Source organism: Macaca mulatta, chromosome 14, assembly GCF_049350105.2.
Source record: "Macaca mulatta isolate MMU2019108-1 chromosome 14, T2T-MMU8v2.0, whole genome shotgun sequence".
Lineage (NCBI taxonomy): Eukaryota > Metazoa > Chordata > Mammalia > Primates > Cercopithecidae > Macaca > Macaca mulatta.
In genome coordinates this window covers 83784531-83799690 of record NC_133419.1, presented here as the reverse complement: position 1 = coordinate 83799690, position 15160 = coordinate 83784531, and the positions used below count along the sequence as shown (strand labels likewise).

General features: G+C 39.0%; 2 protein-coding genes across 10 annotated transcripts in view; one reads left to right on the top strand and one right to left on the bottom strand.

The window, feature by feature from the left end:
• The window catches only part of ANKRD42 (ankyrin repeat domain 42), a 95624-nt gene that overhangs the window by 18706 nt on the left and 61758 nt on the right, over positions 1-15160 (bottom strand). For 6 of the 9 annotated variants that reach the window (XM_015115348.3, XM_028833878.2, XM_077964115.1 and 3 more), the window contains one exon: positions 6896-6978. In XM_015115348.3, the coding sequence (XP_014970834.2) occupies positions 6896-6978 (83 nt within the window). Of the gene's footprint in view, positions 1-6816; positions 6979-15160 lie in introns of those variants that run through there. The other 3 variants (XM_077964116.1, XM_077964120.1, XM_077964119.1) reach the window with 1 other exon arrangement.
• The window catches only part of CCDC90B (coiled-coil domain containing 90B), a 44910-nt gene that overhangs the window by 24937 nt on the left and 4813 nt on the right, over positions 1-15160 (top strand). The gene's annotated exons all lie outside the window — the stretch shown is intronic.

Here is a 15160-nt window from a genome sequence, read left to right as displayed (position 1 = left end):
TGGCTGCTGCCACGGAAGCCCAAAACCAGTGACAGATCTTCAGGGGGAGACAAGAGCGACACAGCTGGCCCCAAGAGAGTCATAAATCTTTCCTAGCTCATGGAGGGAATAGAAGAGAAAAGAGAGGGGGGTAGGAAAAAAGAGGGAATTGAAGTCAGAACTGAACTGAAAAGCCATAGCTGTTTTTTAGTTGGCCAAGCACTACTACTCTTTAAGATCAAGTGGAAAAAGAGGAAAAACTAAAGCTAAGTGTTTCTTATCCTGACCAATCTGCCTCTTCTCTATATTCTTAAAAACCTTGCAGTTATGTCATTTGAAAAAAAAATTTTTTTAAACATATCCACACTAGAAGTGAAGGGTACTCTCTAGAAAGTGAAAGACATAGAAGATGGCCGAATAGGAACAGCTCCAGGCTATAGCTCCCAGCATGAGCGACACAGAAGACAGGTGATTTCTGCATTTCCAACTGAGGTACCGGGTTCATCTCACTGGGGCGTGTCAGACAGTGGGTGCAGGACAGAGGGTGCAGCCCACCGAGTGAGAGCCAAAGCAGGGCGAGGCATCGCCTCACCCAGGAAGTGCAAGGGGTAAGGGAATTCCCTTTCCTAGCCAAGGGAAACCATGACACACAGCACCTGGAAAATTGGGTCACTCCCACCCTAATACTGTGCTTTTCCAAGGGTTTGAGCAAACGGCACACCAGGAGATTTTATCCCACACTTGGCTGGGAGGGTCCCACACCCATGGATCCTCTCTTATTACTAGCACAGCAGTCTGAGATCTAACTGCAAGGTGGCAGTAAGGCTGAAGGAGGGACGCCTGCCATTCCTGAGGCTTGAGTAGGTAAACAAAGTGGCCAGGAAGCTCAAAAAGGATGGAGCCCACCGTAGTTCAAAGAGGCCTGCATGCCTTTGTAGACTCCAGCCAAGTGTAGACTCTGGAGATAAGGCATAGCCAGGGACAAGGCACAGCCAAACAAAAGGCAGCAGAAACCTCTGCAGATTTAAATGTCCCTGTCTGACAGCTTTGAAGAGAGTAGTAGTTCTCCCAGCACGGAGTTTGAGATCTGAGAAAGGACAGACTGCCTCCTTAAGTGGGTCCCTGACCCCAAGTAGCCTAACTGAAAGGCACCCCCGAGTAGGGCAAACTGACACCTCACACGGCCGGGTACCCCTCTGAGCCGAAGCTTCCAGAGGAACGATCAGGCAGCAACACTTGCTGTTCAGCAATATTCACTCTTCTGCAGCCTCCACTGCTGATACCCAGGCAAACAGGGTCTGGACTGGACCTCCAGCAAACTCCAACAGACCTGCAGCTGAGGGTCCTGACTGTTAGAATGAAAACTAACAAACAGAAAGGACATCCACACCAAATACCCATCTGTACATCACCATCATCAAAGACCAAAGGTAGATAAAACCACAAAGATGGGGAAAAAACAGAGCAGAAAAGCTGAAAATTCTAAAAATCAGAGTGCCTCACCCCCTTTAAAGGAATGCAGCCCCTCACCAGCAACAGAACAAAGCTGGATGGAGAAAGACTTTGACGAGTTGAGAGAAGAAGGCTTCAGATGATCAAACTTCTCCGAGCTAAAGGAGGAGGAGATTCAAACCGATCGCAAAGAAGCTAAAAACCTTGAAAAACGAATGGCTTAGACGAATGGCTAATTAAACAATGTATAGAAGTCCTTAAATGACCTGATAGAGCATGGCACAAGAACTACATGACAAATACACAAGCTTCATTAACCGATTCAATCAACTGGAAGAAAGAGTATCAGTGACTGAAGTTCAAATGAAATGAAGCAAGAAGTAAAAATAAAACAAAGAAAGAATAAAAATAAATAAATAAACATAAAAAATAAAACGAAAGAGTAAAAATAAATGAACAAAGCCTCGAAGAAACATGGGACTATGTGAAAAGACCAAATCTACGTCTGACTGGTGTACCTGAAAGTGACAGGGAGAATGGAACCAAGTTGGAAAACACTCTTCAGGATATTATCCACGAAAACTTCCCCAATCTAGCAAGGCAGGCCAACATTCAAATTCAAGAAATACAGAACACCACAAAGATATTCCTCGAGAAGAGCAACTCCAAGACACATAATTGTCAGATTCACCAAAGTTGAAATGAAGAAAAAAATGTTAAGGGCAGCCAGAGAGAAAGGTCAGGTTACCCACAAAGGGAAGCCCATCAGACTAACAATGGATCTCTTGGCAGAAACTCTACAAGCCAGAAGAGAGTGGGAGGCCAATATTCAACATTCTTAAAGAAAAGAATTTTCAACCCAGAATTTCATATCCAGCCAAACTAAGTTTCATAAGTGAAGGAGAAATAAAATCCTTTACAGACAAGCAAATGCTGAGAGATTTTGTCACCACCAGGCCTGCCCCACAAGAGCTCCTGAAGGAAACACTAAACATGGAAAGGAACAACCGGTACCAGCCAGCGCAAAAACATGACAAAATGTAAAGACCATCAATGCTAGGAAGAAACTGCATCAAATAACAAGTAAAATAACCAGCTAACATCATAATGACAGGATCAGATTCACACATAACAATATTAACCTTAAATGTAAATGGGCTAAATGCTCTAATTAAAAGAGATACAGACTGGCAGATTGGATAAAGAGTCAAGACTCATCAGTTTGCTGTATTCAGGAGACCCATTACATGTGCAGAGACACACATAGGCTCAAAATACAGGGATAAAAGATGATCTACCAAGCAAATGGAAAACAAAAAAAGGCAGGGGTTGCAATCCTAGTCTCTGATAAAACAGACTTTACACCAACAAAGATCAGAAGAGACAAAGAAGGCCATTACATAATGGTAAAGGAATCATTTCAACAAGAAGAGCTAACTATCCTAAATATATATGCACCCAATACAGGAGCACCCAGATTCATAAAGCAAGTCCTTAGAGACTTACAAAGAGACTTATATCCCCACACAATAATAATGGGAGACTTTAACACCCCACTGTCAACATTAGACAGATCAATGAGACAGCAAGTTAACAAGGATATCCAGGAGTTCAACTCAGCTGTGCACCAAGCGGACCTAATAGATATCTACAGAGTTCTCCACCCCAAATCAATGGAATATACATTCTTCTCAGCACCACATCACACTTACTCCAAAATTGACCACATAGTTAGAAGTAAAGCATTCCTCAGCAAATGTACAAGAACAGAAATTATAACAAACTGTCTCTCAGACCACAGTGCAATCAAACTAGAACTCAGGATTAAGAAACTCACTCAAAACCACTCAACTACATGGAAACTGAACAACCTGCTCCTGAATGACTACTGGGTACATAACGAAATGAAGGCAGAAATAAAGATGTTCTTTGAAACCAATGAGAACAAAGATACAACATACCAGAATCTCTGGAACACATTTAAAGCAATGTATAGAGGGAAATTTATAGCACTAAATGCCCACAGGAGAAAGCAGGAAAGATCTAAAATTGACACCCTAACATCACAATTGAAAGAATTAGAGAAGCAAGAGCAAATACATTCAAAAGCCAGCAGAAGGCAAGAAATAACTAAGATCAGAGCAGAACTGAAGGAGATAGAGACACAAAAAACCCTTCAAAAAATCAATGAATCCAGGAGTTGGTTTTTTGAAAAGATCAACAAAATTGATAGACTGCTGGCAAGACTAATAAAGAAGAAAAGAGAGAAGAATCAAATAGACGCAATAAAAAATGATAAAGGGAATATCACCACTGACCCCACAGAAATACAAACTACCATCAGAGAATACTATAAACGCCTCTATGCAAATAAACTAGAAAACCTAAAGAAATGGATAAATTCCTGGACACATACACCCTCCCAAGACTAAACCAGGAAGAAATTGAATCCCTGAATAGACCAATAAGAAGCTCTGAAATTAAGGCAATAATTAATGGCCTACCAACCAAAAAAGTCCAGGACCAGACAGATTCACAGCCAAATTCTACCAGAGGCACAAAGAGGAGCTGTACAAAATAGTTTCCTTCTGAAACTATTCCAATCAACAGAAAAAGAGGGAATCCCCCCTAACTCATTTTATGAGACTGACATCATCCTAATACCAAAGCCTGGCAGAGACACAACAACAAAAGAATTTTAGAGCAATATCTGTGATGAACATTGATGCGAAAATCCTCAATAAAATACTGGCAAACCGAATCCAGCAGCACATCAAAAAGCTTATCCACCACCATTATGTCGGCTTCATCCCTGGGATGCAAGGGTGGTTCAACATATGCAAATCAATAAACGTAATCCATCACATAAACAGAACCAAAAACAAAAACTACATGATTATCTCAACAGATGCAGAAAAGGCCTTTGACAAAATTCAACAGCCCTTCATGCCAAAAACTCTCAATAAACTAGGTATTGATGGGCCGTATCTCAAAATAAAGAGCTATTTATGACAAACCCACAGCCAATATCGTACCGAATGGGCAAAAACTGGAAACATTCCCTTTGAAAACTGGCACAAGACAGGGATGCCCTCTCTCTCCACTCCTATTCAACATAGTGTGGGAAGTTCTGGCCAGGACAATCAGGCAGGAGAAATAAATAAAGAGTATTCAATTAGGAAAAGAGGAAGTCAAATTGTCCCTGTTTGCAGATGACATGATTGTATATTAAGAAAACCCCATCGTCTCAGCCCAAAATCTCCTTACGCTGATAGGCAACTTCAGCAAAGTCTCTGGATTCAAAATCAATGTGCAAAAATCACAAGCATTCTTATACACCAATAACAGACAAAAAGAGAGTCAAATCATGAGTGAACTCCCATTCACAATTGCTTCAAAGAGAATAAAATACCTAGGAATCCAACTTAAAGGGATGTCAAGGACCTCTTCAAGGACAACTACAAACCACTGCTCAATGGAATAAAAGAGGAAACAAACAAATGGAAGAATATTCCATGCTCATGGACAGGAAAAATCAATATCATGAAAATGGCCATACTGCCCAAGGTAATTAATAGATTCAATGCCATCCCCATTAAGCTACCAACGACTTTCTTCACAGAATTCAAAAAAACTACTTTCAAGTTCATATGGAACCAGAAAAGAGCCCACATTGCCAAAACAATCCTAAGCCAAAAGAACAAAGCTGGAGGCATCACACTACCTGACTTCAAACTATACAACAAGACTACAGTAACCAAAACAGCATGGTATTGGTACCAAAACAGAGATGTAGACCAATGGAACTGAACAGAGCCCTCAAATAATGCCACACATGTATAACCATCTGATCTTTGACAAACCTGACAAAAACAAGAAATGGGGAAAGGATTCCCTATTTAATAAATGGTGCTGGGAAAACTGGCTAGCCCTATGTAGAAAGCTGAAACTGGATCCCTTTCTTACACCTTATACAAAAATCAATTCAAGATGGATTAGAGAGTTAAATATTAGACCTAAAACCATAAAAACCCTAGAAGAAAACCTAGGCAATACCATTTAGGACATAGGCATGGGCAAGAACTTCATGTCTAAAACACCAAAAGCAATGGCAACAAAAGCCAAAATTGACAAATGGGATCTAATTAAACAAGAGCTTCTGCACAGCAAAAGAAACTACCATCAGAGTGAACAGGCAACCTGTAGAATGGGAGAAAAGTTTTGCAATCTACCCATCTGACAAAGGGCTAATATCCAGAACCTACAAAGAATTCAAACAAATTTACAAGAAAAGAACAACCCCATCAAAAAGTGGGCAAAGGACATGAACAGACATGTCTCAAAAGAAGACATTTATGTACCCAACAGACACATGAAAAAAAATGCTCATCATCACTAGCCACCAGAGAAATGCAAATCAAAACCACAATGAGATACCATCTCACACCTAGTTAGAACGGCAATCATTAAAAAGTCAGGAAACAACAGGTGCTGGAGAAGATGTGGAGAAATAGGAACACTTTTACACTGTTGGTGGGACTGTAAACTAGTTCAACCATTGTGGAAGACAGTGTGGCGATTCCTCAAGGATCTAGAACTAGAAATACCATTTGACCCAGCCATCCCATTACTGGGTATATACCCAAAGGATTATAAATCATGCTGCTATGAAGACACATGCACACGTATGGTTATTGCGGCACTATTCACAATAGCAAAGTCTTGGAACCAACCCAAATGTCCATCAATGACAGACTGGTTTTAGAAAATGTGGCACATACACACCATGGAATACTATGCAGCCATAAAAAAAAGATGAGTTTATGTCCTCTGTAGGAACATAGATGCAGCTGGAAACCATCATTCTCAGCAAACTATCACAAGACAGAAAACCTAACACCGCATGTTCTCACTCATAGGTAGGAATTGAAGAATGAGAACACTTGGACACAGGGTGGGGAACATCACACACCGGGGCCTGTCGTGGGGGAGGGGTAGTGGGGAGGGATAGCATTAGGAGATATACCTAATGTAAATGATGAGTTAATAGGTGCAGCACACCAACATGGCACATATATCCATATGTAACAAACCTGCACGTTATGCACATGTATCCTAGAACTTAAAGTATAAATTAAAAAAAAGAAAGTGAACTATAACTAGATTTCTTTTGATTACTATACCAGCTATTTTAAAGCTTATGTAAATACTTGTAAAATTAATTACTCATAAATCTCGTCTTGCCTGTGTAGAGTTATATAAGAATAATATCAGGAGAAGGTGTACAACTGAGTCCATGTCATTTAAAAAATCTCTAAATCTCTTTAACATTTCTGCCTTCAGAATTGGAATAGAAGCATATCAGAGTAATTCTGAGAGTTTGTATAGACTTACATTTATATCAATTTTTTTAATGAAAGAGAAAAATCTAGCAGGTTAATTTAGTCATTTCACTGATTAGTACCTTCTCACAAACACTCCTCCAGAAGAAACCTTTTTTTTTACTCGCCTCTTCTCTTTGTTTGACTCACAAGAAGCGCTGTCTTCCTATAAACAAAGGAAAAGAGGGTCAAATACAATTTTCATGCTAGCACACATTTTCGTCTTTCTACATTGCCTATTCAAAAGAAAAAAAATTAACCATGCTAGTATTTTCAACTCTGATTAAATTTCTTTTAGGATTTTTTGTGAATAAATTCCCAAATCTGAAGTACCAGTGTATTATATTGTGCTGAATCGTATGACTAGGAGGCAACTTAAGAACTAGAGAAAGAATATAGAAAATTTAGTGGGTAAGAGGTGGCTACTTATCAGATATAGCCAATTTTCAATGTTATCTCATTCAGTTTTATCTCTACCTAAAGATCCCCAGACACTAATATTTAACAAGATATTGGTAACTGAAAGTGTTAGTATGTCATCTTCTGGATTCTTTTGCCAGTCCCATAGTGCTGCGAATAATTCCGTAGCTTCCCCATTCCCTCTTTTGTTTTTGTACTTGATCCCTCTACTGCTCTAGTCTCATTGTGCACTTTGCCTAGTCTCCTGGTCTCACTGTTTCTGAATATTTCTTGTCCATCTTGGTATTCTTAAGACCCAGCACGGAAGAATCAATAAATACTATGGTAAGGAGCAAGCAGGGCTGGAAACACAATGAGTGGTCACTAGATGTTAATTATCTTTGAGTAATTCTTCCAATCAAAAATGCTATGCATCTAGTTAGGCAGGACAGCTCTGAACACAGACGCTCCAAGAACAGCACAAGGACCATGTCCCTGGGGAGAGCCCATGGCTGGAGTTAGTTCCCCAGGGTGTTCCTGCCCACACCTTTTCTAATGAGTCCAGTTAGTTTAACTCAATAGTGTGTGAACATGGAAGTAAGCTGCCATTATCCAACACCGCCTGGAAAAACAACCATGCATCTGGTCCCTCCCATATCCCTCAGCTGCAAACTTGAGAGTAGGATAAACTTCTAGCTTTCTCTTATAGTGGCCAGGTGTTTGTGGGCATAGGGCAATACAGATGGTCTCTTCTCTTGGAAAAAAAGCTTAGCGGCCAGTCTGAAGAAAAATAACAAACCTTTGATTGGGACTTAGCATATGATACAACTGTTCTTCGTACTATACATAAAAAATAAAGTGTAGTGAGTAGCATTACCAATATTTTAAAGATGAGGCCAGGTGCGGTGGCTCACGACTATAATCCCAGCACTTTGGGAGGCCAAGGCAGGCAGATCACTTGAGGTCAGGAGTTCAAGACTAGCCTGGCCAACCCTATCTCCATTAAAAATACAAAAATTAGCTGGGCTTGGTGATGCATGCCTGTAATCCCAGCTGCTCAGGAGGCTGAGGCATAAGAATCGCTTGAACCCAGGAGACAGAGGTTGCAGTGAGCCGAGATTGTGCCACTGCACTCCAGCTTGGGCGACAGAGCAAGACCCTGTCTCAAAAGAAAAAAGAAAAACACTCAGGTGGGGCAGGAGTTTAACCTAATCTAACTAGATGGAATTAGAGAAAGAATATAGAAAATTTAGGGGGAAGAGGTGGCTACTTGTCAGATATAGCCAATTTTCCAGTGCTTTAATAAGAGTTATGACTTCCAGAAACAGGCAGGGTATGGTGGCTCACATCTGTAATCCCAGCGCTTTAGGAGGCTGTCGTGGGCAGATCGCTTTCAGCTCAGGAGTTTGAGACCAACCTGGACAACAATCCCCCCTCTCTACAAAAAATACAGAAAAAATTTAGCTGGGCATGGTGGCTCATGCCTGTAGTCCCAGCTACTCACGAGGCTGAGGCTGGAGGATTGCTTAAGCCTGGGAAGTGGAGGCTGCAGTGAGCCGAGATCATGACCCTGAATGCCAGCCAGGGCACAGAGTGAGACTCTGTCTCAAAAAAATTAATTAAAGAGTTCCAAAGACAGTAATACTTATTTTTCTTTACCTTTTATATATTAGAAGAGACCTTAAGGATTCCAAATTTTCTAGAAACAGTGGTTAAATAACAAAGTCGCTCCTAACACCAAATATGTAACTTGTTCTATCAAACCAAGTCTTGAAATACAACTACTTCAGAAGAAAATATGTGCTTGGCATTCAACAGGCCTTCCATAATTGTTCACTGAAGGTTCCATATCTCCAAATTTCTAAAAGCTTCTGCATTTGGAGAACATTTTTCACCAAGATTACTCGTTTCTTTATCTTACATTATAGCCAGGAAGTATATTTCTCCCTAATACATGTTTTCTCCTAAACTCAACAGAACTATATATTAAGATACTAAATACATGAATCATAATGCTTAAGCACCAAAAGCAATTCTAAATGTAAATGCAATCTATTACTACAACAAAATTAGACAAAAATCCTTGTGGTGAAAATGTATATATTTTTTTACCCTGAAAGAATTAACAGGTTTGTTGAACAGATTAAAATTCTACACATAAAACTGTTGACTTTGTGGATCTACCAATTATTGCTGGGATATATGGAATTCTTATTTTTCAAAAAGCCTATGCACTCTGAAAATTCTAGACAGCATATGAAACTATAAGAGAATTCCACCTTCTTGCTTACCAGTACAGACCCTTAACAGTGTCAAAACCAACCCTTCTCCCCCAAAAAAGTAGGGTATAAACAAAGAGAAAGAAAGGCAAATCACAAACTTTTAGAACTTCCCCAAGCCAAGAGTTAAATGTGGATAAACTCCCTGAAATCCTCAAATTACTCCACGGGCCACTCTAGGTACATAAGCTAGGATGTCATAGGTCAGAGAGAAGCCCAGCAGAAACCATATCAAAGTTCAACCTTGTTCCAGACCTTTGTAGGTAGAAAATAAGGTTAAGTGAAACATGGAAGGTAACCGTGGAATATTGCCAGTTCCCGGTTAGCCATTCTTGATTAGCAAACATGGCCCAAAGCTGTAGATCAAGGACTTCCTGAATAATACTGGTTCTGGAGACAGAAGCTATGAGTTCAGTGCTACATAAATCTCTCTGTGGACAGACAGCTCTGCCAAAGCTATTACATTATATTTAAGTATATATTTAAATATATATATATAAAATACTTAAAACATTAGTTTAAATTTACTGTTTTAAGTACTATATATATATCAAAGAGCACAAAGGAAAAAAAGGTACAGCTTGATGCATTTTGTGACCATGACTGAGATCAAGAGATTGGACATTACCAGCATCCCAGAAGCCTCCATTTGCCCCTTCCTAGGCACTACTGACTTATCTTACCGATTTGTGGACTACATGGAATCATACAGTATGTACTCTTTCATATTGCTTTCTTTTAGTCAGCACAGTGTTTGTGAAATTCATTCGTAGTGATGTGTAGAGTAGTAATTCATACATTTTCATTGCTATATAATATTCCATTGTATGAATATAGCAAAATGTATTGATTCTTACTGTTGAGGGAATTTTTAGATGATTCTAGTTTGAGAGATATATATAATAAGGCTGACAAGAACATTCATGTATATATTTTTTGGTGTCCACCTGTGTACACAAAGAAACATGTACTAATTCCACTAGGAATTAATTTTCCAAAGTGGTAAAGCCAATTTACACTGCCACCATTGGTATATAAAATCTCCAGTTTTTCCACATCCTCACCAACATTTGGTAACGTCCATTTTAATTTTTGCCATTCTGATGGGTATATATTGGTATCTTCTTTGGGTTTTAATTTACATTTCTAATAACCAGTGATTTTGAGCACAATTTCATGTTTACTGGCCCACTTGGATATCTTCTTTTGTGAAGTGCCTATGCAAGTCTTGCCCAGTTTTTTTACTGGACTGTCTTTTTCACATTGATTTGTATAAGTTCTTTATATATTCTGGATACAACTTTTTCAGATAGGAATGAAGAAAGAAAAGCAGAGAGAAAGAAAGGAAATATGTTTTTCTACACTTTGGCTTGCCTTTTCAAATCTGTTCATATAATCTTTGATGAACTGAAGTCTTATTTTAATGAAGTCCAGTCTACCCATTTTTTCCTACCCCAAGGTCATGAAGATATCCTATGTTATATTTTATCATCTCAACTTCCAATGTAAGACATATCTTGAAATATATGTTTGAACTTATAGTGTAACATTTTAACAAAATTATTACCAATTTTTAAGTTTTCATAAGTAAATTAACCCTATTAAAAAGCTATCATCAGGCCAGGCACAGTGGCTCACACATGTAATCCCAGCACTTTGGGAGGTGGAGGTGGGTGGATCACAAGGTCAGGAGTTCAAGACCAGCCTGGCCAAGATAGTGAAACCCCGTCTCTATTAAAAATACAAAAAAATTAGCCAGGCGTGGTGGTGGGCGCCTGTACTCCCAGCCACTTGGGAGGCTGAGGCAAAGAACTGCTTGAACCTGGGAGATGAGGTTGCAGTGAGCCAAGATCACGCCACTGCTCTCCAGTCTGGGCAACAGAGCGAGACTCGTCTCAGGAAAAAAAAAAAAAAAAAAAGCTATCATCAGAAGTTTTCAAAGAAACAGTTTCAAAATAAATGTTCCTAAAAGCACAGAAAGAGGGAGTGTGAGGGGTTTATAATAGCAGTAACAAGTGGTGTTAAAAGCATAGACTTGGGGCTAGACAGGTTGAAATCATGGCTAGCCATCTAACAAGCTTTGTAACTTTATAAATTGTTCATTTTATCTGAGAGTTGATTTCTTCATTTGTAAAATGAAGATGGTATCTGCTGAATATAAAGTCTTAACACTAAGCCCAATATACTCAAAACCTGTTGTTAATGATGACCAAGATGATGTTATTAACATAAGTTAAATGATCTCATAAAACTTAGATTTTCAGTACTGTGGGTAAACTAAGTGCCCAATCATGCTGTATTACAAATGACAAGAAGCCCTCAGACCAGTACAAGGTGCTTGATGGAAGGAGAGATCACGTGTGACCAGGGAGACTAGGAAAGGGGTGATAAATGAGACGGTTCCTAGGGGATTTTACAGAGTCAACAGGCAGTTTTCAAGGTATATGGACAAATTGAACAAAGGCTTAATGATGGGAAAGCATAAGGTAGCTTAAGAAAAAATAAGCTATTAATATATGTAGGAGAATAGACAAAAATAAGGTTGGTGAGGTAGGTTAGGGCTGAATGTCAAACTGAAGAATCAGTACTTATTCAGGTAAGGAAGATTTTCAATCCAAGGAGTGACAAGAAAATCAAGCTGACCACTGTGAGTCAAATGGATTTGGATAGGGAAGGAGTAAATACCAAAATTCTATCACAGTAGTTCAGAAAGAAAGATATAGAAACCTAAACTAGGGAAGCAGCGAAAGTAGAGAGCATGTTCCCACCTACGGGATGGGCTCACTTTTTGTATGACCTAAAGGAGAAAACATAGCTAATCATTAAGAGTCCAAGACTGAGGCCGGGCGCGGTGGCTCAAGCCTGTAATCCCAGCACTTTGGGAGGCCGAGACGGGCGGATCACGAGGTCAGGAGATCGAGACCATCCTGGTTAACACGGTGAAACCCCGTCTCTACTAAAAAATACAAAAAACTAGCCGGCCAAGGTGGCGGACACCTGTAGTCCCAGCTACTCGGGAGGCGGAGGCAGGAGAATGGCGTGAACCCGGGAGGCGGAGCTTGCAGTGAGCTGAGATCCGGCCACTGCACTCCAGCCTGGGTGACAGCGCGAGACTCCATCTCAAAAAAAAAAAAAAAAAAAAGAGTCCAAGACTGGGTAGTTGAGAAAATAGTGATGCCATTAATTTAAATGCAGAGATAGGGGAGAGAATCTGGTCTTGATATTGTGCTTGGTTCTGAACATTTTTTTTTTTTAATTCAAGCACCACTGGGAATTTCAGGTGGAAATGTCCAGTTGACAAGCAGTGAGAAATACAGGTGGGGAGCCCTGGTGGGGACAACAGTACTAAAGTATGGATTTGATAGTCATTTCCACAGAAGTATTAGAAAAATATAATCTGGAGGCAGAGATTCTGAGTTTGCCCTTGCCTTATACTAGCTGTATGCTCTAACAAGACTCTCAACTTCTCTGAGCCTCTGCTTTCTCATTTATAACATGGGATCAAATATATATATATCATTCTACCTCCTCATAGGGTTGATGCAGACTAAAATGAGATAATATCTGAGAAAGTGCTATAAAAACAGCTGTTATCAAAAAAGTGCTTTATATATGTCAAACTATCCTAGGAAACTATTCTAAGATTTTTTTTTCTCAGTAAAAATTGTACTATTGCTGATTATTTTGGGGTCTGAGGATCTTAAGGTACAATAGAATGCAATCATAGGTCCTGACCAGAAGGTGGCAGGAGAAAGACTTAGAGCTTCTTGAGGATTCCATATTTATAGTTCTGAATGATAAGTTCATTTTACTTATACTTTATATATAATTAGACTCCCAAATAAATTCTTCCTATCTTTAGCTGCATGTGGCTCTACACGTTTATTTATCCACTGACCGTATCAATTCATCTGTAATATAGAAAATGGAAAAAAAGAAAGGGAGTAAATAATACAACGACTACTACTATATAGTGAATACCTCTGTGTGCTAGAAACCGCATTCAGGATTTCTACACAATATTCCATTTAACATCAATACAATCCTATGAGGTAGGTATTATTATTCCTCATTTTAAAGACAAGGAAATTGAGATTCAAGCTTTTGCAAGTGAAAATAAACAGTGCCAGAGTTGCAACTGCCTTGAAAGCTCAGTGACATTTGCTTATTTACAAAAATTAGGTATAACCTAAAGCAAGAATGCAAAAAACAATGAATTCTGAGCACAGGGACCTTGAGTCAGCTCTCCTGAAAGCCTACACATTGTTGGTAAAGTGAAGTTTTAGGGAAGCAAAACTGTGGAGTATGAAACCAGATCCAACCTGAGAACAGATGCTTCTGAGTAAGCAACGAGAATTTCTAAATAGCTAAAAGACAGAAAACATTTCTAAGTAGACAGTTTGGAATGGTTCAAAAGAAAATGTGTAGCTTGGGTGACCACCCCAAAATATTGTCCCACCTAGGCAGCTGAAGAACAACTTAGCCTTGACAACAAAGCAAGATCCTTACCTTACAGAAAAAAAATAAAAAAAATAAAAAAAACTAATTGGCCAGGTGTGTTGGTGCATGCCTATAGTCCCAGCTACCTAGGAGGCTGAGGCAAGAGGATCAGTTGAACCTAGGGAGTTTGAGGCTACAGTGCCCTATGATGGCACCACTCCACTGAAGTATGGGTGACAAGAGCAACACCCTGTGTCAAAAAAAGAAAAAACAAAGAACGACAACTTACCTTTCTACTTTTGAGGAGACTGGGAGTCACAGAGTCCCTGCCACAAGGTGGAGAGGTAACAGATTTGATTGGAAGCAGTAAGTTATAAATGGTACTGTGTCCTGTAGCCCTCTAACCAACACATGACTGTATAGCTGGCCTCTCTGATACTAAAGTTTCCCCATGTGCTAAAGGTTGTACAAGAAGAGGGTTGCAAAATGAAGAGAATAGATTAATTATTATAGTTAATTATATTTCTTGGAAAATCAACCACTGGTGAGACAACAAAACCCAGAGAAACTGAGGAAGTGATTATATTTGCATATGCATAGAAATACACATGCATGTTTGCAGATAAATAGAATTTTGTCTAATATGGTATGTACTAAATTGTTAACAATAACTTCTTCTGGAGAGTGGAACTTAGTGTCAGAAGGAACATCTATCTTGTTTTTAACACTATACAACAAACATGTTTTATTATTTTAATATTTTTAAAGTGGTTATTGAAGAGACCAATGACTAGTTTGTGCAAAATAAAAAGAAGCCAGGAAGATTCTATAATATTAATAGATCAGATTTGAGGTGACACAAGCCTCAAACAGAATTAATTCATCCATGATGACTGATGAAGAAACTTCCCTATGGAAAGAAAATATGGATTCCATTCAAAGCACTTTATTTTGGTTATTCAGAATATTAAAATATACATATCCTCTAGCTGTCTTAGAATTCTTATTGATTACTCTGCTTATAAGAATATTTTCTCCTTCTATGGTACAATATTAAAAATAATACTTAGGAACCAGGCTGCTGTTTGAAGATAGATAGATAGATAGATAGATAGATAGATAGATAGATAGATAGATAGATAGATAGATAGATAGAGACAGATGTGTGTGTGTATATAGAAAGTTACATATAGTGTGTGTGTGTACATATATTCCTTTAATCCTGTCATC